The sequence below is a fragment of the Dipodomys spectabilis genome, unplaced genomic scaffold (assembly GCF_019054845.1).
Source record: "Dipodomys spectabilis isolate Male_0828 unplaced genomic scaffold, ASM1905484v1 ptg000375l, whole genome shotgun sequence".
Taxonomy (NCBI): Eukaryota; Metazoa; Chordata; class Mammalia; order Rodentia; family Heteromyidae; genus Dipodomys; species Dipodomys spectabilis.
In genome coordinates this window covers 647,193-670,442 of record NW_024871052.1, presented here as the reverse complement: position 1 = coordinate 670,442, position 23,250 = coordinate 647,193, and the positions used below count along the sequence as shown (strand labels likewise).

The window sequence follows — 23,250 nt, the reverse complement described above, 5'->3', positions numbered from 1 at the left end:
TGCTTGCCTTGCATGCATGAGGCCCTGGGTTCGATTCCTTTGCTCCACATAAGCAGAAAAAGCAGGAAGTGGCGCTGTACCTCAAGTGGTAGAGTGCTAGCCTTAACCAAAGCAGCACAGAGACAGTGCCCAGGCCCTGAGTCCAAGCCCCAGGATTGGCAAAAAAAAAAAAAAAAAAAGGGAGGAGGAGGAAGAAGAAGAGGAGGAGGAGGAGGAGGAGGGGCTGGAAAGTGCTTGCATAGCAAGTCCAACATCCTGGGTTCAATCCCCATACCAAAAAAAAAAAAAAAAGTCATAGAATTGCAAAACACTAATTCTTTCAAATTTTAATCTCATATGGTATTTGCTTATAACTGAATGAGAAACTTTACATACTAGCTCATACTTTCTCCATAAGTGTAACGAAGAATCTCTCCGCATTATACTGGAACACACTGGTTTAATTCCCCCTCTACCCATAACTATCTGAGATTTCAGAAAGTTACTTCATGTTGGTTATGTTGGTTAGCTACTCATGAGGCTGAGATATGAGGGTTCAGGTTCAAAGCCCAGCAAGAAACACCTTAAAACTCAAAAAGAAAACAGAAATGGAGCTATGGCTCAAGTGATAGCACAAAAGTTCAGAGACAGTGCCCAGGTCTTGAGTTCAAGCCTCAGAACCAGCACAAGGACAGGACAGGACAGGACAGGACAGGGAAAAGGAAAAGAAAAATGAAAAAGAAAGCAAAGGAAAGCAAAGCAGAGCGGAGGGGAGGGGAGGGGAGGGGAGAGGAGGGGAGGAGTTATTTCTTTTTGAGTCAGGGGCTTTCTACATAGATCAGACTGTCCCTAAAATTTCTGGTCCTCCTGCTACCTTCCAAGTGCTGGGGTTATAGGCATGCACCAGCTGGTGCTGAGATTATGTTTTACCTACAGAATGGAAATGATACTTGCTCTTATTTTGTAGGAATTGGTTTTTATCTAACAAATGGCAAGTTTATTAAAATCTAGTATGGTACAGCAGGTGGTAGCTACTTTTAGGGGGCAAATACAATTCTAGTGTAAGAATTAAGATTTACTTTCCCAATCTTAACTCAAAATTTCAAAAGATGGACTGGGAATGTGGCTTGGTAGAGTTCTTGCCTTAGCATGCATGAGGCCCTGGGTTCGATTCCTCAGTATATAAACAGAAAAGGCTGAAAGTAGTGCTGTGGCTCAAGTGGTAGTGTGCTGGCTTTGAGCAAAAAGCTGCTTGGGAACTATGCCCAAGCTTGCAATTGAAGAGAAAAAAAAAAAGCAAAAATTTCAAGTCTAGAATGACAACTTGAAATACTACCACAAAGATATGCTAATCGCTACTCATAACAACATAATTTAGCAAATACACGTGTTTCTAATTCTCCAAGGTCCTTAACATCTACTATGCCATTTTAATCTCAAAAAGAACGAAGTGAGTTAGTTATAGCCAGCATAGACTATCCTACATTTATATACAAGGAAACCATTTCAGAGTGACTCTGCCAGGGATCTAGGGCACAAAACGAAGACTAGGGGCCATCAACATCTCACTTCTATTCAAACACAGCACAAAGGAGTCAACTAAATCCCACCTACTCCTCTCTTCATGGTAGGTTCAAAGCTCTTATCTGCCACAATTTACATAAGAACTGAGACACAGCTAGGTAAATCTAGTAAGGAGGGCCAGATGGCCTCTAGTAGCATTAAAATTATATCCCAGGACAATAAAATCAAAAGAGAAAGCCTGAATAATAAACAAAAAGGAATGACTTGGAAAAGAGCGGAGTGAAAACAGGGAAACGGAACAATGAAAGCTGGGAAACCTAACAGCAGCAGTGAAGTAGAAGATCATGGGGTAAGATTGGAACTAGAAACCTTCCAAAAAAGCCCAGCCTAGAACATAGCAGATAGCGCAGCATGTTCAAAGACAGGTCACTGGAACAGTACTCATATAGGCGTCTAAAAACCACCACCAGACTGGGTACCGGTGGCTCACACCTGTCACCCTAGCTACTCAGGAGGCTGAGATCTGAGGATTGCGGTTCAAAGCCAGCCTGGGCAGGAAAGTCCATGAGACTCTTATCTCCAGTAACACCAGAAAATCAGAAGTGCCGTTATGGCACAAGCCACAGCTTGTGTGGTCATGAAGTTTATTTATTTTTTTTGTCGGTCATGTAGCTTGAACTCTGGGCCTGGGCGCTGTCCCTCAGCTCTTCAGCTCAAGGCTAGTGCTCTACCACTTGAGCTACAGAGCCACTTCCAGTTTTCTGGTGGTTTATTGGAGATAAGAGTCTCAAGGACTTTCCTGTCTAGGCTGGCTTTGAACCGTGATCCTCAGATCTCAACCTCCTGAGTAGCTAGGATTACAGGTGTGAGCCACCGGTGCCCGGCTGGTCATGAAGTTTAGTAGTAAGACTATATCTTCTAGGCCTAAGGCATCAAAAGAAATCACATAAAGCTGCTATTCTGAAACTGGATGATTTAACATATTACTTTCAGGTCTCCTTTGGGCTCTTTAGGTTAAGCTATTTCTAAATATTGACCACAGATATTTTGTCTACATTAAATTTATCCATTACCAAACTCATTACGGCATAAATTCTAAATACTCTTCCTGCCTAAAAATTTTCTCTCAATATTTAAATATCTACTGTGCGCCCACAAATTTTCATTATCCCTGATGAGGGATATGACCTGAGATTTCAATTGTAGTCTGTGTTGTGTATGAATCTGTGTGGTAAAGAAAGCTGATCAGCCGGGCACCAGTGGCTCAGACCTATAATCGTAGGTACTCAGGAGGCTGAGATCTGAGGATGGCAGTTCAAAGCCAGCCAGGGCAGGAAAGCCTTGAGAATCTTAACTCCAATAAACCACTCAGAAAACCGGAAGTGGTGCTGTTGCTCACAAGGTAGAGTGCTTGCCTTGAGATGATAAGCTGAGGAACAGCACCCAAACCCAGAGTTCAAGCCCCACAACTGATTAAAAAAGAAAGCTGATGAAAGGTTTTCAATTCTGGTTGCAAATCAGAATCATCAAGAGCATTTTATGAAGTAATAAATCTTTTGGGTTTGTCTAAAGGACTGGAAAAGTATCTAAAGCAAACAGCGCCAAGTTTATTTGAAAGCAAAAGAAACAGAAAGGGCCAGGCACTGGTAGCTCAAGCCTGTAAATCCTAACTATTGAGAAGGCTGAGATCTGAGAAGCAAGGTTCAAAGCCAGCCCAGGCAGGAAAGTTCATGAGACTGATAACTCCAATTGACCACCAGAAAACCAGAAGTGGTACGGTGGTTCAGAGTGGTAGAGCACTAGCCTTGAGAAAAGGGGCTCAGGGACAGCACCTAGGTTCCAAGTTCAAACCCCCACCCCCCCAAAAAAAGAAGAATCAGAGAAAGGGACTACTTGTGCAAGAAGTGGTCCAGAACCGGTATCCCTCATAAAACAATTTTTTTTTTTTTTTTGGTTGTCATCGGCCTGAACTCTGGGCCTGGGAACTGTCCCTCAGCTCTCAGCTCTTCAGCTCAAGGTCAGCGCTCTACCACTTGAGCCACAGCACCACTTCGGGCTTTTTCTGCTTATGTGGTACTGAGGAATCAAACCCAGGGCCTTATGTATGCAAGGCAAGCACTCTACCACTGAGCCACCTTCCCAGCCCTCATATAACAAATATTAACAGATACCCAGCCCTGGTGGCCCACATCTACCTAACTCAGCATGACAGAAAAATCTTCAAACTGGGCACCACTGACTTACACTTGTAATCCTAGCTACTTAGGAGGCTGACATCTGAGGATTCAGGTTCAAAACCAGCCCATACTGGAAAGCCCAAAAGACTTTTATCTCCAATTAACTACCAAAAAGCTAAAATGGAACTGTAGCTTAAGTGGCACATTGCTAGCCTTGAGCAAAAAGAAAAACTCAGGGGGCTGTTAAGGTGGCTCAGTGGTAGAGTGCTTGCCTTGCCAGGCATAAGGTCCTGGGTTTGATTCCTCAGTACCACATAAGCAGAAAAAGCCAGAGGCGCTGTGGCTCAAGTGGTAGAGTGCTATCCTTGAATTGAAGAGCTGAGGGACAGCGCCCAGGCCCCATGACCAGCAAAAAAAAAAAAATAAAGTCTATGGGAATCTTATCTCCAATTAAGCAACCCAAAACAGAAGTGAAAATGGCTCCAAGTAGTAGAGCACTAGTCTTGAGCTTTTTAAAAAAACTCATTGACAGCGTCTAAGCCCTGAGTTCAACTCCCCACAACCTACCAAAAAAAAAAAAGGGGGGTGCTGGGAAGGTGGCTCAGTGGTAGAGTGCTTGCCTTGTATGCATGAGGCCCTGGGTTCAATTCCTCAGCACCACATAAGGAAAGAGAAAAAAGCCAGAAGTGGCACTGTGGCTCAAGTGGTAGAGCGCTAGCCTTGAGCTGAATTGCTGAGAGACAGCGCCCAGGCCCAGAGTTCAGGCCCCATGACCGGACCCCCCCCCCCAAAAAAAAAAAGCCGGGCACCAGTGGCTCACCCCTGTTATCCTAGCTGCTTAGGAGGCTAAGATCTGAGGATCATGATTCAAAGCCAGCCTGGGGCTAGAAAGTCTGTGAGACTCATCTCCAATTAACCACCAGAAAACCGGAAGTGGTGCTGTGGCTCAAGTGCTTACCCTGAGCTTAAGAGCTGAGAGACCAGGGCCCAAGCCTAGAATTCAAGCCCCATGATTGACCCCCAACCTACCCACCCCCAAAAAAACCCTACAATAACCAAAAAAACTTTATACGATGTCATATACTTACTAAAAGGATAATTCTGCTTATAAACTTACAACAGGAAGATGTTTCTAGAAAACTTTTACACTACAAGTCAATAAATAAGATGCCTAGGTCCTTTTAAAATATACTTCAGGGCTGGGAAGCTCGGTGGTAGAGTGCTTGAGTAGCATACATGAGGCCCTAGATTCGATTCCTCAGCACCACGTAAACAAAAAAAAAAAACCACCCAGGGTTCAAGCCCCACGACCGACCAAAAAAAAAAAAAAAAGCCAGAAGTGGCACTGTGGCTCAAGTGGTAGAGCATTAACCTTGAGCTGAAGAATTGAGGGACAGCACCCAGGCCCAGAGTTCAAGCCCCATGACTGACCAAAAATAAGTAAATAAATAATGGATACTTCAGCTGGCATCCATGGCTCACACCTGTAACCCTAGTTACTCAGGAGGCTGAGATCAGAAGATCAGGGTTCAAAGCCAGCCCAGGTAGGGAAGTCTCTTATTTTTAATTAACCACCAAAAAGCTAGAAGCATACCCATGGCTCAAAGTGGTAGAGCGCCAACCTAGAGTAAAAAAAGCTCAAGACCAGCACCTGAGTTCAAGCCCCAGGACTGACACAAAAAAGAAAAAGAAAGGAAAAGAAAAAAGTAATAAAACTATGCTTATCTGTCAGTTATTGGACCACAGAGTCTTAGTGACTCATATCCACCAGATATCTGAAGTCCTCTCAGAGTCAATCCAAATCAGCTACTGCTACCCAGAGTAGAACGTAAAAAGGAAAAGGTTATTCACAAGGATAAAAGTTTTTGTTTTGGGGGCTGGGAAGGTGGCTCAGTGGTATAGCACTTGCCTTGCATGCCTGAGGCCCTGGGTTTGATTCCTCAGCACCACATAAGCAAAAAGAAAAAGGCCGGAAGTGGTGTTGTGGCTCAAGTGGTAGAGTGCTAGCCTTGAGCTGAAGAGTTGAGGGACAGCGCCCAGCCCCAGAGTTCAGGCCTCACGACCAGACCCCCCCAAAAAAAAGTTTTTGTTTTTTGTTTGAGGGGTGGGGGGGAGAGTGTGGTTGTGGAGATGGGAAGACAGGGATGGTAGAGGAAAAACAAAGGAGGCAACAATGCGGGATAAGAAATGTACTTGTGCTGGGCGCTGGTGGCTCACGCCTATAATTCTAGCTACTCAGGAGGCTGAGATCTGAGGATTATGGTTCAAAGCCAGCCCAGGCAGGAAAGACCGTGAGACTCCTATCTCCAATAAACCACCAGAAAAACCGGAAGTGGCGCTGTAGCTCAAGTGGTAGAGCACTCGCCTTGAGCTGAAGAGCTGAGGGACAGTGCCCAGGCCCAGAGTTCAAGCCCCACGACCGACAAAAAAATAAATAAATAAAAATAATTAATTAATTTTTTAAAAAATGTACTTGTAGGCAGCCTGCCGGTGGCTCACGCCTGTAATCCTAGCTACTCAGGAAGCTGAGATCTGAGGATCTCAGTTCAATGCCAGCCCGGGCTTTGAGTCCCTAAGACTCTTATCTTCAATAAACCACTCAAAAACGGGAAGTAGATGTGGTAGAGTGCTCGCCTTGAGCTGAAGAGCAGAGGGACAGCGCCCAAGCTCAGAGTTCAAGCCCCAAGACCGACAAAAGAAAAAAACAAAATGGCCAGGCGCCGGTGGCTCATGCCTGTAAATCCTAGCTACTCAGGAGGCTAAGATCTGAGGATCATGGTTCAAAGCCAGCCCAGGCAGGAAAGTTCGTGAGACTCTTATCTCCAATAAACAGCTAGAAAACCAGAAGTGGTGCTGTGGCTCAAGCAGTAGAGTGCTCGCCTTGAGCTGAAGCGCACAAGGACAGAACTCAGGACCAGAGTTCAAGCCCCACAACCGACAAAAAAAAAAAAAAGAAAAAAAAATGTACTCATTACCTTGCTCATGGAATTGTAACCCCTCTGTACAGTATTTTCACAATAAAAAAACTTATTCTTTAAAAAAAGTCTGCTTTTTGATCTGAGGAGTTTGGGGGGGTTGTCTTTTGATAGGTGGCCATTTATAAAATTAAACTAACCTATAAAATATCACTTTTATACACTGACTCATTTACCTGACTAATCATAGTCCTGAGGCTATAAATACAATTAAAGCATACATAATTTCTCTTTCAAAAAACTCAGTCCTGGGGCTGGGAAGATGGTTCAGTGGTAGAGCTCTTGCCTCGCATGCATGAGGCCCTGGGTTCGATTCTTCAGCACCACATAAGTAGAAAAAGGCAGAAGTGGCACTGTGGGCTCAAGTGGTAAAGCACTAGCCTTGATCTGAAGAGCTGAGAGACACCACCACACCCAGAGTTCAGGCCTCACAACCAACAACAACAAAAAAAATCCTCAGTCCAACTAGGCACTAGTGATTCACACCTCACACCTGTATTTCTTGCCACTCAGAAGGCTGAGATCTGAGGATCGTGATTCTAAGTTAGCCAGGGCAGAAAGTCCATGAGAGGGGCTGGGAAGGTGGCTCAGTGGTTGAACGCTTGCCTTGCATGCATGAGGCCCTGGGTTCGATTCCTCAGCACAAGATAAGGAAAAAAGCCGGAAGTGGCGCTGTGGCTCAAGTGGTAGAGCGCTAGCCTTGAGCTGAAGAGCTGAGGGACAGTGCCCAGGCCCAGAGTTCAGGCCCCACGACTGGATCAAAAAAAAAAAAAAAAAATCCGTGAGACTCTTATCTCATGGACCTTATTAACCACCAAAAAGCCACAAGTAGAGCTATGGCTCAAGGGATAGAGCACCAACCTTGAGCAAAAGGTACAACGGCTTGGGCCCTGAGTTCATGTAAACACACACACACACACACACACACACACACACACACACACACACACACACACACACACACACGAGAATAAACAGGTGATATGATAACCCTATTTCCCTAGAGGACCTCCTCACTGATGCTCACATCAGCGGCCAGTCTTCATTTGTCTTATCTGACTTCCTGTCTGGGAACCAACTAAGGGCCCCTACAAACAACATTTATGAGTAAAAAGATATTCAACAGGGTCCTACAGTATTCAGGTGACTATAGTATTGGCCAAAATTCTGACTGTAATCTTTTTTCTGTGCTTTTTTTTTTAATTATTATATTTTTTTCTTTTGTCGGTCATGGGGCTTGAACTCTGGGCCTAGGCGCTGTCCCTCAGCTCTGGGCCTAGGCGCTGTCCCTCAGCTCTTCAGCTCAAGGCGAGCACTCTACCACTTGAGCTACAGCTCTATTTCCCTGACTGTAATCTTATAAGACATTCTGATCAAGTCATCCTGCTAAGCCACTCCATGATTCCTAATGCTTTTTTTGTGCAAGTCAAGATCCTGAACTCTTAGCTTGGCTGCTGCCCCTGAGCTATTTTGCTCAAGGCTAGCGCTTCTCCACTTGAGCCATACAGCTCTACTTTTGGCTTTTTGGTAGTTAACTGAAGATAACAATAAGACTCTTATGGACCTCCCTGCCTGGCTGAATTCAACCCTCTATCCTCCATCATCAAATCTCATCCTCGAGTAGCTACATTAGGGCTGGGAAGATGGCTCAGTGGTAGAGTGCTTGCTTTGCATGCATGAGGCCCTGGGTTCGATTCCCCAGCACCACATAAGCAAAAAGAAAAAAAAAAGCCGCAAGTAGCGCTGTGGCTCAAGTGGTAGAGTGCTAGCCTTGAGCTGAAGAGCTGAGGGACAGTGCCCAGGCCCAGGCTTCAGGCCCCACGATCGGACCCCCAAAACCGAGTAGCTACATTACAAGCATGAGCCAATATAACCTACTTCTTTAGGTTTTTTGGTTGTTGTTGTTTTGGTTGGTCATGGAGCCTGAACTCTGGGCCTAGGCACTGTCCCTCAACTCTTCAGCGCAAGGCTACCACTTTGCCACTTGAGCCACAGCACCACTTCTGCCTTTTTCTGCTTATGTGGTGCTGAGAATCAAACCCAGGGCCTCATGCATGCAGGGCAAGCACTCTACCCCTGAGAGCCACCTTCCCAGCCCCCTTTAGTTTTGAAGGTACTAGAGTTGAACTCAGCCCAGCCTGGCTAGGAAGAAGCCACACCTTTTTTTTTTTTTTTTTTTTTGCTTTTGTTATTTTTCACATAGTCCAGAGCTTTATACTTCCAAGTGGATGACAAGCATGCCCAGACTTTTTCTTTTCTTTTTGTTGTCTTTCCTGGAGCCTGAACTCAGGGCATGGACACTGTCCCTGATCTCTTTAGCTCAAGGTTAGCATTTTACCACTTTGAGCCACAGCACCACTTCCAGTTTTCTGGTGGTTAACTGGAGATGAGTCTCACAGACTTTCCTGCCTAGGCTGGCTTTGAACCATGATCCTCAGCTCTCACTCAGCCTCCTAAGTAGCTGGGATTATAAGCGTGAGCCACTAGCACCCAGCTTCCGGCCTTTTTTTTTTTTTGGGGGGGTCCGGTCGTAGGGCCTGAACTCTGGGCCTGGGCGCTGTCCCTCAACTCTTCAGCTCAAGGCTAGCACTCTACCACTTGAGCCACAGCACCATTTCCGGCTTTTTCCTTTTTGCTTATGTGGTGCTGAGGAATCAGCCCCAGGGCCTCAGGCATGCAAAGCAAGCGCTCTACCTCGGAGCAACCTTCCCAGCCACCGGCCTTTTCTTGAGATGGCCTCTTGCTAACTTTCTGCCAAGGCTGACCTCAAAGGGCTATCTTTCTAATCTTTGCCCCCTGGAATATTTAGGATTACAAATATGAGCCACGGTGACCAACTAGTCCTTGGAATTGATTTATTACTTCTATCATGCTATGATAGAAGTGCTTTTCCTTGATGTACTAATTATCAAAACATAGGGCTGCAGGGCATAACTCTGGTGGTAGAGCAAGTCCAAGGCCTGTGATTCAAACCCCAGTACTTCCCATCCCAAAAAGACAAAACACATATAATACATTTTCTTTCTTTTAAAGATTCATTGTTTTATTTATTTATTTGAGACAGGCTCTGGATATATATATATATATATATATGTAAGCCCAGTTTGGTCTCAAACTGTCTGATCTTTTCTCAGCCGAGAGGCACTGATTACACATACTGGCCCTTTAATATATTTTCAACTGAACCAATTGCAATGTTAAGGAATTGCCAGTGGTACATAGAACTAAATTGTCAATTTGCAACTAAATCTTTAAAAAAATGCTGTTAAATATAAAATTCCAGTAACAATTAGTGTGGCATTAAAGTCTGTAATTTCCTCTCAGTTCACCTATGGTTCGTATATCATTTATTTTCATCAGGGAATTCCAATAGCTCCAATTACAGCATCAAGAGAAATTAGAGATGACATGGGGACTATATCCTCATAATTTACAAAGAAAAATGTCCTCCAGACTCTTCATGGTATATGAGGGGATATCATATAACCAGTAATTATTTTTAATTTAATCTAATTTGTAAATATAATTGCTCATCTTCCAATATATTCCATCCTCCCAGCAATCTTTAAGAATATTACCGTCTTACATAAGGTAAGTGGAGCTGTATAAGGAACTCTAAAGACCTTCATAGTTTACCTAATCACAACACTAAAATTTAAAACCAGTTCCAATTTATTAACAGCAAATAATATATGATTTCATTTGCTCTCTTATCAAGTTTTCTAAAAATGAAAACATTTTAAAACTCATTTATCCATAACCACTGAAAAGAGTGTAGATCATTAGAATATATGTAAAGAGTTATAAAAACTCAGTATCCAGTTATTTAGGAAATTGAGGCAGGAGGATCAAGACTTCAGCCAGAATGGGTTACTATATAAAAATACTACTAATAATAATGAAAACCACAACTCAACAAAGATCAGAACAGCTCTTTGCTGGTTGTTTTGGAGATGGGCTAGCTAGCCTAGGGTAGCTTTATTCAAACCAGGATCCTCCAGACCTCAGTCTGTTAAGCGAGGCCAGACCACACCAAATACACTATATAAATGGCAAAGGAGTAGGCATTATCTATCAAGGAAATGCAAATTAAAATGACAATAAGGGGTGTTCAGTGTTAAGAACACATATTCTGGTAATCCCAGAATCAAAAATAAAATGTAAAATAAGCCACAATGAAATGTAAGATATTACTACATAACTATCCCAATGGCTGAAACAGTGGCAATACCAAACTGGCAAAAGAATGCAGTAAAACTAGATCACTCATCCACTGCTTTGAGTATGTTAAATAAACTAGGTGCTGAGCCAAGCGCTAGTGGCTCACGCCTATAATCCTAGCTACTGTGGAGACTGAGATCTGAGGATCATGGTTCAAAGCCAGCCCAGGCAGGTAAATCTGTGAGATTCTTATCTCCAATTAACCACCAGAAAACCAGAAGTGGTGCTGTGGCTTAAGTGGTAGAGTGGTCACCTTGAGCTGAATACATCAGGGACAGTGCCCAGGCCCAGAGTTCAAGCCCCAAGACCAACAATAAAATAAAATAAACCAGATGCTAGTGGCTTATGCTTATAATCCCAGCTAATCAAAATGCTGAGATCTGAGGATTATAGTTAAAAGCCAGCCTGGACAGGAAAGTCCAGGAGACAATTAGTTCCAATTAACCACCAAAAAGCTGGAAGTAGAGCTGTGGCTCCAGTAGTAGAGTACCAGACTTGTGTAAAGAGCTAAGGGACATAACCAGGCTCTCAGTTCAAACCCTAGTACCGTCAAATAAACAAACAGAAAGCTAAGTAGTACAGAAACCATGGAAAGCAAGTTGACAAATATAAAAAATAAATCCTAGCATGTATCAGGCCCTCAATTTTGATACCCATAACAAGAAAAAAGAAAAATAACTAAACATGTAATCAATCACCATATGATCTAACAATAATTCTACCAAATAATTACCTCGTAGCAGTAAAAGCTTACATACTCCCAAACCTGTACTTAGTAACATATATTTTCCCAACAGGCAGAATCAGCCCAAATGTCCTTCAACAGTCAACAACTAAGAAACGTACACTATATTGGACTAAAAGCCTGGCTGAAGTAGAAGAACAAAACAAGCACCAGTTCCAGAACTCAAAGTCCAACACTATCCTCCAGCCTAAAAACAAAGAAAACTATGTTATAACCCATGTGTGATAGCATATGCTTGTAATTCCCATACTAGAGGGAATCTAATGCAGAACTGCAGTTCCAGGTGAGGCTGGAAAACAGTAAGACCCTGTCTCAAAACAAAATCAGAAAATACAAAGGCTTGGAGGCTTAGCTCAAGTGGTAACGTGATTGCCTAGCACCTACAGAAGGCACTCAGTGGGCACTGGTGGCTCATGGTGTAATCTTAGCTACTGAAGATCTTGCTAGGCAAGTGCCTTGTACTGATCTACACTCCCATCTCCTGTAACAGAACTGTAACAGAACTTCTAGTCACATCTATAATCATAACTACTCAGAAGACTGAGATCTGAGGATCACAGTTTGTTCGTTTGTTTTTGTTTTGTTTTGTTGGTTGTGGGGCTTGAACTCTGGGCCTGGGCGCTGTCCCTCAGCTCTTCAGCTCAAGGCTAGCACTCTACCACTTGAGCCACAGCGCCACTTCCTGAGGATCACAGTTTGAAACCAACCCGTACAACAAAGTCTGTAGGACTCTCATCTCCAATTACACTAAAATGTTTGAAATGGAGTGGTGGCTTAAGTGACAGAGAAATGGTTTTAAGAGAAAAAGTAAGGGATAGCACCTAGGCCCTGAGTTCAAGCCCCAGTATGGAAATTAAAAGAAAAATTAAAATAAAAAGATACTTAGCACCGGGTGCTGGTGGGTGGCTCACACCTGTAATCCTAGCTACTTAGGAGGCAGAGATCTGAGGATCATGGTTCAAAGCTATTCAAGGGCTAGAAAGTCTGTGAGACTCATCTCCAATTAACCACCAGAAAACCAGAAGTGGTACTGTGGCTCCTCAAGTGGTAGAGTGCTAGCCTTGAGTTGAAGAGCTGAAGGACAGCGCCCAGGCCCAGAGATAGAGAGGGAGGGAGAGAGGGAGGGAGAGAGGAAGGGAGGGAGGGAGGGAAGGAGGGAGGGAAGGAAGGAAGGAAGGAAGGAAGGAAGGAAGGAAGGAAGGAAGGAAGGAAGGAAGGAAGGAAGGAAGGAAGATACCATCTGCACTCTATTCCTTCATTCTTCAAACCCAGGCTCCAATCTGTTTGTCTCCAATCCAAGCAACCTTAAAGAACTGTCCAGGGGCTGAGAAGGTGGCTCAGTGGTAGAGTGCTTGCCTTGCATGCCTGAGGTCCTGGGTTCGATTCCTCAGCACCACATAAGCAAAAAGAAAAAAGCCGGAAGTGGCACTGTGGCTCAAGTGGTAGAGTGCTAGCCTTGAGCTGAAGAGCTGAGGGACAGTGCCCAGGCCCAGAGTTCAGGCCCCACGACCGGACCCCCCTCAAAAAAAAAAAAAAAAAAAAAAAGAACTGTCCATTTTCCCCCTCTGAAGTCATCTTTTAGATTCATCCTCTTTTCCGGGACTGAGTGCTCAAGTCTTAGTCTTAATTACTACCAACAAAACTTGACATCCTAACATTGCTTCTGGTCTCCCCCAGCCAGTCTTCAAACAAACTTACATCATTTCTTGGCTAAAATCTCTCTCTGACTCCTTATTCCTATCACATCAACACCAACTGACTCAATCTGGATTTCTAGGGACCATTACCTGACTTCACCCACCCATCCTACCCAAGCAATTCCCAACAAGTACACCACAAAAAAAAAAAAAAAAAACTGATTTTTTTTGGGGGGGACTGGCCATGGGGCTTAAACTCAGGGCCTGAGTTCTTTGGCTCAAGGATAGCACTCTACTACTTTGAGCCGCTGCACCACTTCCAGTTTTCTAGTGGTTAATTGGAGAAAAGAGTCCCACAGACTTTCCTGACTGGACTGGCTTTAAACTGAGATCCTCAGATTCTCAGCCTCCTCAGTAGCTAGTATTACAGGGGAGAGCCACCAGCACCAGGCTTAATCATCCAAAGTACCCTTCCAAGCTCAACAAACCCAATTACCCAAGGGCAATTCAAGTCTCAAATTTTTCCTTGAAGATTCAACAGCTCAAGGTTCCATTCAACACTACTGAATTGCTTAACCACTTAAAACATTCCAGAGCACGCAATTTAAGAGGATCATAAATATAATATGCATATCAGACTATCCCGCAGGAGGCTATTCCCTAAGAACTTTGAGGATCTCCAACTTCACTAACAGCACCATAGAATAAATTCTGCACAAAAATATCTAAGTGAGGAAAAACAGAAATAAACAACTTAGTGGATACTCATGAGTTACACTTATATTACTAGCTACTCAGCATGCTGATATTTACAGGATCAATATTTGAAGGCAGCCTGGGCAGAAAAGCCTGAGAGAATCACCTCTAAAATTTAATGAGCAAAAAGCCAGGCTGGTGGCTGGCACAAGTAGTAAAACTCTACTGAGCAAACAAGCCAAACAAGTAAGAGACCCTGACTTCAAACCCCAATACTGCCAGAAAAAGAAAAAAGAAACCAACTGCTTCAAATCAGCAGACAGAAATCCAGGAGTTACTGCCAATCCAGTTAAGAATGTCCAGGACTGCCGGGCGCTGGTGGCTCACACCTGTAATCCTAGCTACTCAGGAGGCTGAGATCTGAGGATCGCGGTTCAAAGCCAGCCCTGGCAGGAGAGACCGTGAGACTCCTATCTCCAATAAACCACCGGAAAACCGGAAGTGGCACTGTAGCTCAAGTGGTAGAGCGCTTGCCTTGAGCTGAAGAGCTGAGGGACAGCGCCCAGGCCCAGAGTTCAAGCCCCACAACCGACAAAAAAAAAAAAAAAGAATGTCCAGAACTTTCAGAAGTAACTAAAGAAGACAAGAGTACTCAGACCCAATAAGACAAACAAAGCTCTTAATAAATAATTTCCTGTTCAACCTTTCTTCAAGATTTTATCAAACACCACTTTGTGCAAACAAAAGCTTTACTCACATGGAGGAATGAGAGGGTATCAACTCACAATAAAAGCATGAGAGCCGGGGCACCGGTGGCTCAAGCCTGTCATTCTAGCTGCTCAGGAGGCTGAGATTTGAGGATCACAGTTCAAAGCCAGCCACTAGAAAATCCTTGAGACTCTTATCTCCAATAAACCACTCAGAAAATCAGAAGTGGTTCTGTGGCTTAAGTGGTAGCCATGAGCTGAAGAGCACAGGGACAGCGCCCAACCCAAGTTCAAGCCCCACACCAACCCAAAAAAAAAAAAAGGCATGAGATCAGGCCTATACATTAACAACCATTTTATATCTGTGTACACAGAGAAAATTATTGAAGTGGGACTGAGAGGTGTAACTGGGTGGTAAGATTACTTGCCTAAGTGTACTTACACAAGGCTTGGGGTCCCATCGCTAGAATAATACTCAGCAAAAATCCCTTGCTGTATTATTATTATTAAAGAGTACATGAAGATTAACTGAATAGACTGCTCCCTCAAGACAGTAGGCAAAACAGTCTGCTGAAAACTACGTGTTAGTTGAGTATAGTGGTATCCATTTATAATGCCCAGCCACGAAACAGGCCGACAGGCAGATAGAGGTACCACATTAGCTCCAGGCAAAAGCAAGACCCCATCTAAAAAAAAAAAAAAAAAAAACTAAAGCCAGTGGCTTGCACCTGTAATCCTAGCTGTTCAAGATGCTGAGATCTGAGAATGGAGGTTCAAAACCAGCCCAGGCAGAAAAGTCCATGAAATTCTTTTTCTTCTCAGTCGTGGGGCTTGAACTCTGCGCTTGGGCGCTGTCTTTCAGCTCTTAAGCTCAAAGTGAGCACTCTACCACTTGAGCCACAGTACCACTTCCGGTTTTAAGTGGTTTATTGGAGATAAGAGTCTAAAAGAGGAGGTGGCAAGGTAGCTCAGTGGTAGAGTGCTTGCCTGGCATGCATGAAGAGCTGAGGGACAGTGCCCAGCCCAGAGTTCAAGCCTCACAACTGGCAAAAAAAAAAAAAAAAAAAATTTACCAGTCTGGCATTGATAACCCCCTACCACCACAAAAATACACACACACACACACAGAGGCACACACACACAGAAGCACACACATACACACACAGAGGCACACAACCTAAATATATAAAGTAACAGAACTGTGATCTTAAGCTACGTGTGGTGGGGCACCACTGTAATCCTGGCACTTGGGGAGACTGTAGTAGCAGAAGGATCACCAGTCTAAGGCCAGCCTGGATTACACAGAGCCTGTGTGTCAAGAAAAACAAACTATGATCTTGATTTATTATCTTTCTCTACTTACAGATGGGGCTTACAATTCTAATAACTAAATTCTTAGATACAACCAATATCTCATTCTATCAAATCACAAACAGAATTAAAAGACCTTTGGACTGGGTGCTTATGGTCCACATCTGTAATCCTAACTACTAAGGAGGCTGAGATCTGAGGATTATGGCTCAAAGCCAGCCTGGACAGGAAAGTCTTTGAGACTCTTATCTCCAATTAACCATCAGAAAACCAGAAGCAGGGGCTGGGAAGATGGCTCAGTGGTAGAGCACTTGCCTTGCATGCCTGAGGCCCTGGGTTCGATTCGATTCCTCAGCACCACATAAGCAAAAAGATAAAAGCCGGAAGTGGCGCTGTGGCTCAAGTGGTAGAGCGCTAGCCTTGAGCTGAAGAGCTGAGGGATAGCGCCCAGGCCCAGAGTTCAGGCCCCACGACGGGACCCAAAAAAAAAAAAAAAAAACAGAAAACCAGAAGCAGTGACTCAAAAGTAGTAGAGAATAGTCTTGAGCAGAAAAGCTCGGAACAGGGCCCAGGCCCTGAGTTCAAGCCCCACACCTGGCAAAACAAAACAAAAAAAGATTTGCTAGGCATTTTCCTTACTTCATAGATAAACTTAAGAACAGTCTGATTATCTCAATACCATGTGACCACATACAAGTTTTTTAATTATACTTTTCCCAAACAATAGCTAAATTTATACTTTTACGCTGACTTCACTTTTTTGTGCCACTCCTGTGGCTTGAACTCAACACCTAGGTGCTGTCCCTGAGAATTTTCTGCTCAAAGCTAAGTGCTCTACCACTTGAGCCACAGCTCTACTTCCAGCTTTTTGGTGATTAACTGAAGATAAGAATCTCATGGCCAGGCTGGGAAGGTGGCTGCTCAGTGGTAGAGCGCTTGCCTTGCATGCTCGAGGCCCTGGTTCGATTCCTCAGCACCACATAAGCAAAAAAAAAAAAGAAAAAAGCCGGAAGTGGCGCTGTGGCTCAAGTGGTAGAGCGCTAGCCTTGAGCTGAAGAGCTGAGGGACAGCGCCCAGGCCCAGAGTTCAGGCCCCACGACCGAACCCAAAAAAAAAAAAAAATCTCATGGCCTGAGCTGGCACCAGTGGCTCATGCCTGCAATCCTAACTACTCAGGAAACTGATTTCTGAGGATCACAGTTCAAAAGCCAGCCAGAACAGGAAAGTCCAAGAGTCTCTTATCTCTAATTAACCACCAGAAAACCAGAAGTGGTGCTATGGCTCAAGTGGTAGAACACTAGCCTTGAGCTGAAGAGCTGAAGGCCCAGAGTTCAAGCCCCACGATCCAGGACCGACCCCCCCCCACACCCCCACACACAAAAAAAAAACAACACTGGTGGATCATGCCTATTATCCTAACTACTCACAGACCTGAGATCTGAGGATCCTGGTTCAAAGCCAGTTGGGGCAGGAAAGTCCATTAAATTCTGATCTCCACTTAATCACAGAAAAATCCAGGGGCTGGGAATGTGGCTTAGTGGTAGAGTGCTTGCCTCCCATGAATGAAGCCCTTGGTTCCATTCCTTAGTACCACATAAACAGGAAAAGCCAGAAGTGGCACTGTGGCTCAAGTGGTAGAACACTAGCCTTGAGCAAAAGAAGCTCAGAGACAGAGCCCAGGTCCAGCGTTCAAGCCATAGGATCAGGGGGGAAAAAAAAAATCTCACCGACTTTCCTGCCTGGGCTGGCTTCAAACTGCAGTCCTCAGGCCTCCTGAGTAGCTAGGATTACAGGTATGAGCCACCAGTGCCTGGCTTAAGTCTTAAATTTTTAAAAAAAGGCAAAAAATAAAAGCAATACATTTCAACCACTACCTTGAATCAAAGACATAAAAGAAGAAATTAGAAATTTGCTTCTTCTAACCCAAAGACTTGGAGCAATTTTCTCCCTGAAAAATGTTTCTTCATTTATATAGTCTGCTCTAACTACTGCTAGATGCACAACATACTATCTATTACCCTCAAGACTTTTGTTTTTAGTTGAACCAATACTCCACAATACTCCACAAACATGTTTGATAAGAACCAGACAAGTTTACATTTTTATTTGTATGCTACTAGCAAAATATCCCTATCCAGTTTCCAAACTAAATTTATCTGTGAAAATAAAGATAATACTACCATATAGAATGTCAACATGAACCCCAGAAAGATTGGTCTGAAAAGATCTGACAGTAGGCTTTCAAAATAGCCTTTCCACTCTTATCTATGTCTAGGACAATAAATCTTTAAAAATCTGCCAATTCCAAGGAAAGAATCAGAGTATCAAAGCATATTTAAGATGTGAATTAACAGAAACAAATTGACACACCCATTCTCCCTATGAAACTTTAAAGATTAACAGAGATGCATGGCAAAGTTAAATGTTTAAGGAACTCAAATATCAGACTTTAAGTGTTTCTCCCCTCATAATACCCCTTTTCAGGCCTCTGTTGTTATTACACACAAATCTGTTATTACAAACAAATCTTCTTTGCTGACAAAGAGACCATGACTGTGGTGTTTGGGAAGAAACAAAATCAGAATCCAATAGCTAAAGCTGAAAGTAATAATTTGGAAATCAAGTACTTCTGGGTTTTTATAAGTTATGATTCAAAAGTCAACTGACCATTCAGCTACCTAGAGAAATGCTGCCTACATCCCAGAGCTTTCCTCAGTATCCTCTAGCCCTATGCCAACACTAATGGAAACTTTCTTCATTTCTATCCACATAAACACACATTCTTCAAATTACACAACTAGAAAAATTAAAGAGCCTCCTACAAACGTGCCAGTTGTCAAAACCATAGACGCTGTCCCTTCACAAGCAGCTCAGAGAAAGCAATCTAACTTGAATTTTGACTGATATCCAAGAAAACTTTCTCAGGCAGTTTAAATCTGTGCCCAAAAGGCACTTGAATCTACAGCAAGTCACCTATGACGTAAAAGTAATAAACTATGTTTCTTTATGTGGAAACTGGACTCCATTAAGTAACAAATTGGTTTTCACCTGAACCCATAATACTAGCAGGCCAAACTAACATCTACTTACATCTTAAAATCAAATCAATGAGAGAAGGAGGGAAGAGATGACACTGCAGGGAAGGAAATGCACTCGTTGCCTGACTCATGTAAACGTAACCCCTCTGTGTATCACCTCTAAAACAACAATATTTTTAAAAATCAAATCAAATGCCTTTAAAAAGTTAATCACTGATCCGGTCCTCAATGAAACTATGTGGAAGAAAGAACCAAACTCATACCAGAGAGCTAAATTTAAAAGTTAAAGTAAAACTCCCTCCCGCCCCCCCAAAAATACCCCTATTACCTTTTAACTATGTACTGATAAACAACGAAAACAAATTAAGTTTCCCTTTAAATGGCCTGTACAAAGCTATCTATATACTCATATATAGAGATATATACAACCGTGTATATATTTAAGTTGTACCAAAAACTGCTTACAAATGGCAATTCCTGTGAAGTAGATGATGATGAAGTTCCAGGTAATTCTAGCATGTTTCCTAATGTACTGGTACTGGAGTCTGGATCATCCTGAAAAGATAAATTTATTGAGTTAAACTGCTCTTCTACGGTACTGCTCGTCTCTCCTAGTGAAAGGGGGTCTGGGAGAAGGGTTGCCTTGTCATTGGTGCCGTCCACTTCACTTCTTTGCTTATTTTTCTGTGTTTCAGTCTGAGGAGCTAACGGCAAGAATGGCGATTTGACTGCACCAGCACCATGTCTACTCTCTGGTGTGCTGTCTTGTTCACTTCCCATGGCCACTTCTACACCATTCTGTGACTTAGGCTCAAAATTGCAGGTGGCAGTGGTCTGAGTTTCCTCAAAGATCTCCTCTATACTCTCATCCTCTGTGACTGGCTGTTCTGGGTCCATTTCAGAATTTACATGTGCATCGTCCACACAAGTAAAATTCTCAAAGTGCAGAAAGCCATTCTTGATCGTCTTTGTTACTTTTAACTGGAGTTCAGGGGAGTTATTACAAGAGGGTTCCTGTTTCATAGCAAGTGCTGTTGGACCACCAGGACTCAAGGAAGTGCAAACAATTGGCGACTGAGCTCTTGAATCACTTTTTGCGGGGTCTTGAAAGGATTCTGATCCATCAGCAGACCCATTTAAATATTCTACATTGATCATGGAGGCCAAATCCTGTAGTCTCCGCAGTGGAATGTAACAAGATGGAGAATCTTGTCCATAAGCATTTTGGGATGTTCCACTGGCTGTCGGTAACTGCATAGTACACCCGTTAACTGGCTCAGAAAAAGTGGATTGACCATTACCGAAAGGGCTGTCCTTGTCTTCAGGAGCATCTAAATTCACCGGGTTAGAAAAGGGCGGCAGACAATTTCTTCTAGATAGTTCGCAGGTCTGATCCATCCTGGGCCAGCATCAACCTGGAATCCAAAAACACAGTCATGAATCCGAGCGAAGAAGCCATCTGACTCTCTTCAAAATGGCAGCCACTCCTCCAGGCCTGGTGTGGCCTCTCGTGCCTTTCTGCTGTTACTTCCAAGGGCGGAAAAAAAAAAAAAAAGTTCTCCCGGCTGACGATGGGGGGGGTGGGGGTGGAAATGGCCTGGGCGGGCGGCGAGCCCTCGGCAAACTCCATCTCCCCCCCTCCATCCTCCAGACCCCCCCCCCACACACACAACACACCCGGAGCGGGGCAAATCCTGCCACATGGAAATAGCTCGTTCCTTTTTCCTGCACACGGGCGAACAACTTGGGGCTGGGCTGCGCATTCAAATTCCCTTTTGGCAGTGAAGAAAAAAAAAATTCCAAAATAGAGAGAGAGAGAGCGAGAGAATATAGACAGATCTCCAAAGAGGAGATTTTTGGTCTTTTTCCTCTTCCTCCTTCTCCCACCCCCCCCCTCCACACACACACACACAGCCCGGGGGGGGGGGGGAAGAATCCAACGAACCTCGCTCTCAAGGCCTGGATCTGCTTTAGAGGAGGAGAGGGGTGGGGAAGAGGATCGAGGATGGGGACATACAAAAAATAAAAGAGGGGGGTGAGCAGAGAGCTTCCCCCTCCCTTCCTCCTCCTCCTCCTCCTCCTCCTCCGCAGCTCGCTCCGGGGGGCGCAGCGGTCACAATAGCGCGGCCCGCACCGCCCCGCGCCGGGCCGGGCCTCGCAGCGCTCGGCAGCGGCCGTGCGGCAGGGCCGCAGGCGGGGCGGCCCAGCCAAGGCCCAACAGCCGCCGCTTCACGGCTTGACAAACATGGCTGCTGCGGCGGCGGCGGCGGCGTCGCCTGCTGCCCGGGCCCCGGCCCGCCGCCGCTCCTGCCCGCAGCCGCGCGGCCGCACCTCCCGGCGGGGCCCAGGGCAGCTCATCAATATTCAGCAGCCGGCAAAGTTTGCCGCGGGAGGGAGGGAGGGAGGGAGGGAAGGAGGGAGGGCGCCCCCCCCCACACACACGCCACCACCACCACCCCGGATGGCGACCCCCGCGGGGCGGCCGTGAGGCGGAGGCCCGGGGCGCACACGCGAGCGCGCACGCGCGGGCCCGGGCGGCGCGGGGAGGAAGTTCGCGGCAAGCCCCGGTCAGCTAGGCCCCGGAGCCCGGCTGGTAGTGATGGAGGAAGGAAGGAAGGAAACGGAGGGGGGAAGAGAGAGAAGAGAGAGGAAAAATAAAAGAGAGCGACCCCGCGCCGCCCGCCCCCCACCCCGGCTTCCCGCCGCACCCCCCGAGCGCACTAGTTACCGTGCCCCGCGCCCCCTCCCGGGCCGGCTGAGGGGAGGGGGCGGCCCTCATGACACCGGGGCGCGAGCGGAGCGGCGGGCAGCGAGGGGAGCCGCGGGGCCGCACCGCCCTCCCCGGCCCCGCCCGCCGCGTCTCTCTTCAGGGGGAGGGCGGGGGGAGGGAGAAGGCAAAGCGAGCGCGAACCGGCCGCGGCCTGTTCCACCGCCTCCGCCTCCTCCTCCTCCGCCGCCGCCGCCGCCGCCGCCGCCGCCGCCGCCTCACACCCCCGCCGCGCGCGCGCGCCCGCGACGGCGCGTGCGACCCGGCGCCGGCCCGCCGCCCGGGCGCGCGCACGGCCCCTCCTCCCGCCGCGCGTGCGCGCGTGCGCGCCCCCCCCCCGCCCCCGCCTCACTCTTTCAGGGGTTCAGGGCGGGTGAAGTCGGGCTGTCCCCAGCGCCGCCCAATCGAGGGAACTGCCGCCCCCCCTCTTCCCTCCCGTGTGTCCCCCCCACACACGCACCTCCTCCTCCTCCGCGGGCCCCGAGCCCACGGCCCGGGCGGGGCCTGAGGCGGGCTCCCCCCCCCCCCCCACACACCGCACCGCACTCGCCCTGGGGCCTCGCGCGCCTCGCGGGAGCGGCGGGGCCTCCGGGCGTCGTGGGTGGCATCGCGGCCCCCCGCGCCCACCCCGGGCCGCCCCGCAGCGCCCGGGCCCCGCGGCGCCTCGAACCCCTAACCCCTCCCCGGCCTCACCTGGCCGGCCGAGGCCTGGTCGCGCGGCCCCGGCCCAGGCCCCGCCGCAGCCCCGGCCTCCATCTTAGGTTCCAGCCCGGGCTCGCATGCGCTGGGCACCTGCCCCGGGCCGCGGAGGCCCGGCCGCCCCCCTCCCGCCTCGGGGCTCACCTGGGGTCGGGGAGAGGGAGGCCTGGGGAGGGGGGTGTGGGAAAGGGGGGGGTTCTTCGAGGCCTGGGGGGGGGACCCCGGGCCGAGGCGGCCGCAGGTGAACCCCGGAGCCGGGCCGCACCCCAAACCCACACCAGCACCAGCAGCACCACCACGGCCCCAGCTGAACAGGAAACAAAATGGAGGCAGCGAGCTCGGCCTCCCCGCGCCCGGGCCGCCCCGGGGCCGCAGGCTCGACGCCCAGCCCCGCCGGCCGGGGAGCCTCGGGCCTGCGGAGCCCCACGGCCCCGCACCCGCCGCCTCGCTCCCCACCCACCCCCCTCTCGGCCCGGCCGTGCGGGAGGGGAGCGGGGCTGGGGGTGGCGGGGGAACCGAGAGGCCGAGCCCGCACCCCGCCGCCCTGCGCCCGGCCTCCCGGGCTTGCCGCCTGACAGCGCGCCCCGCACCTCGGCCCGGCCTCCCCGTGCGGTTCCCCCCCCCCCCCCGCGCCCTCCCCGGATCGGGCACCCACGGGCCTCGGGGTCCTCGCGGCCTCGGGCGGGGCCACCACCACGGATCCCCGCACCGCCCCGTCTGGGTCGGAGGGAGGGAGGGGGAGCCTGGCACTGGGGTGCGGGCCCCGCTGCGTGC

The 23,250-nt window shown here is 47.2% G+C and overlaps 1 protein-coding gene across 3 annotated transcripts in view; it reads right to left on the bottom strand.

Annotated features, from left to right (window-relative positions):
• The window catches only part of Nsd1 (nuclear receptor binding SET domain protein 1), a 96,530-nt gene extending 74,694 nt beyond the window's left edge, over positions 1-21,836 (bottom strand). The window contains exons 1-2 of one of the 3 annotated variants that reach the window (XM_042667052.1): positions 21,739-21,836; positions 19,476-20,425 (exon numbers count right to left, since the gene is read on the bottom strand). In XM_042667052.1, the coding sequence (XP_042522986.1) occupies positions 19,476-20,408 (933 nt within the window). In that variant the 5' untranslated portion in view covers positions 20,409-20,425; positions 21,739-21,836. Of the gene's footprint in view, positions 1-19,475; positions 20,426-20,955; positions 20,977-21,738 lie in introns of those variants that run through there. The other 2 variants (XM_042667053.1, XM_042667054.1) reach the window with 2 other exon arrangements.
• Between the last annotated feature and the right edge of the window lie 1,414 nt (positions 21,837-23,250).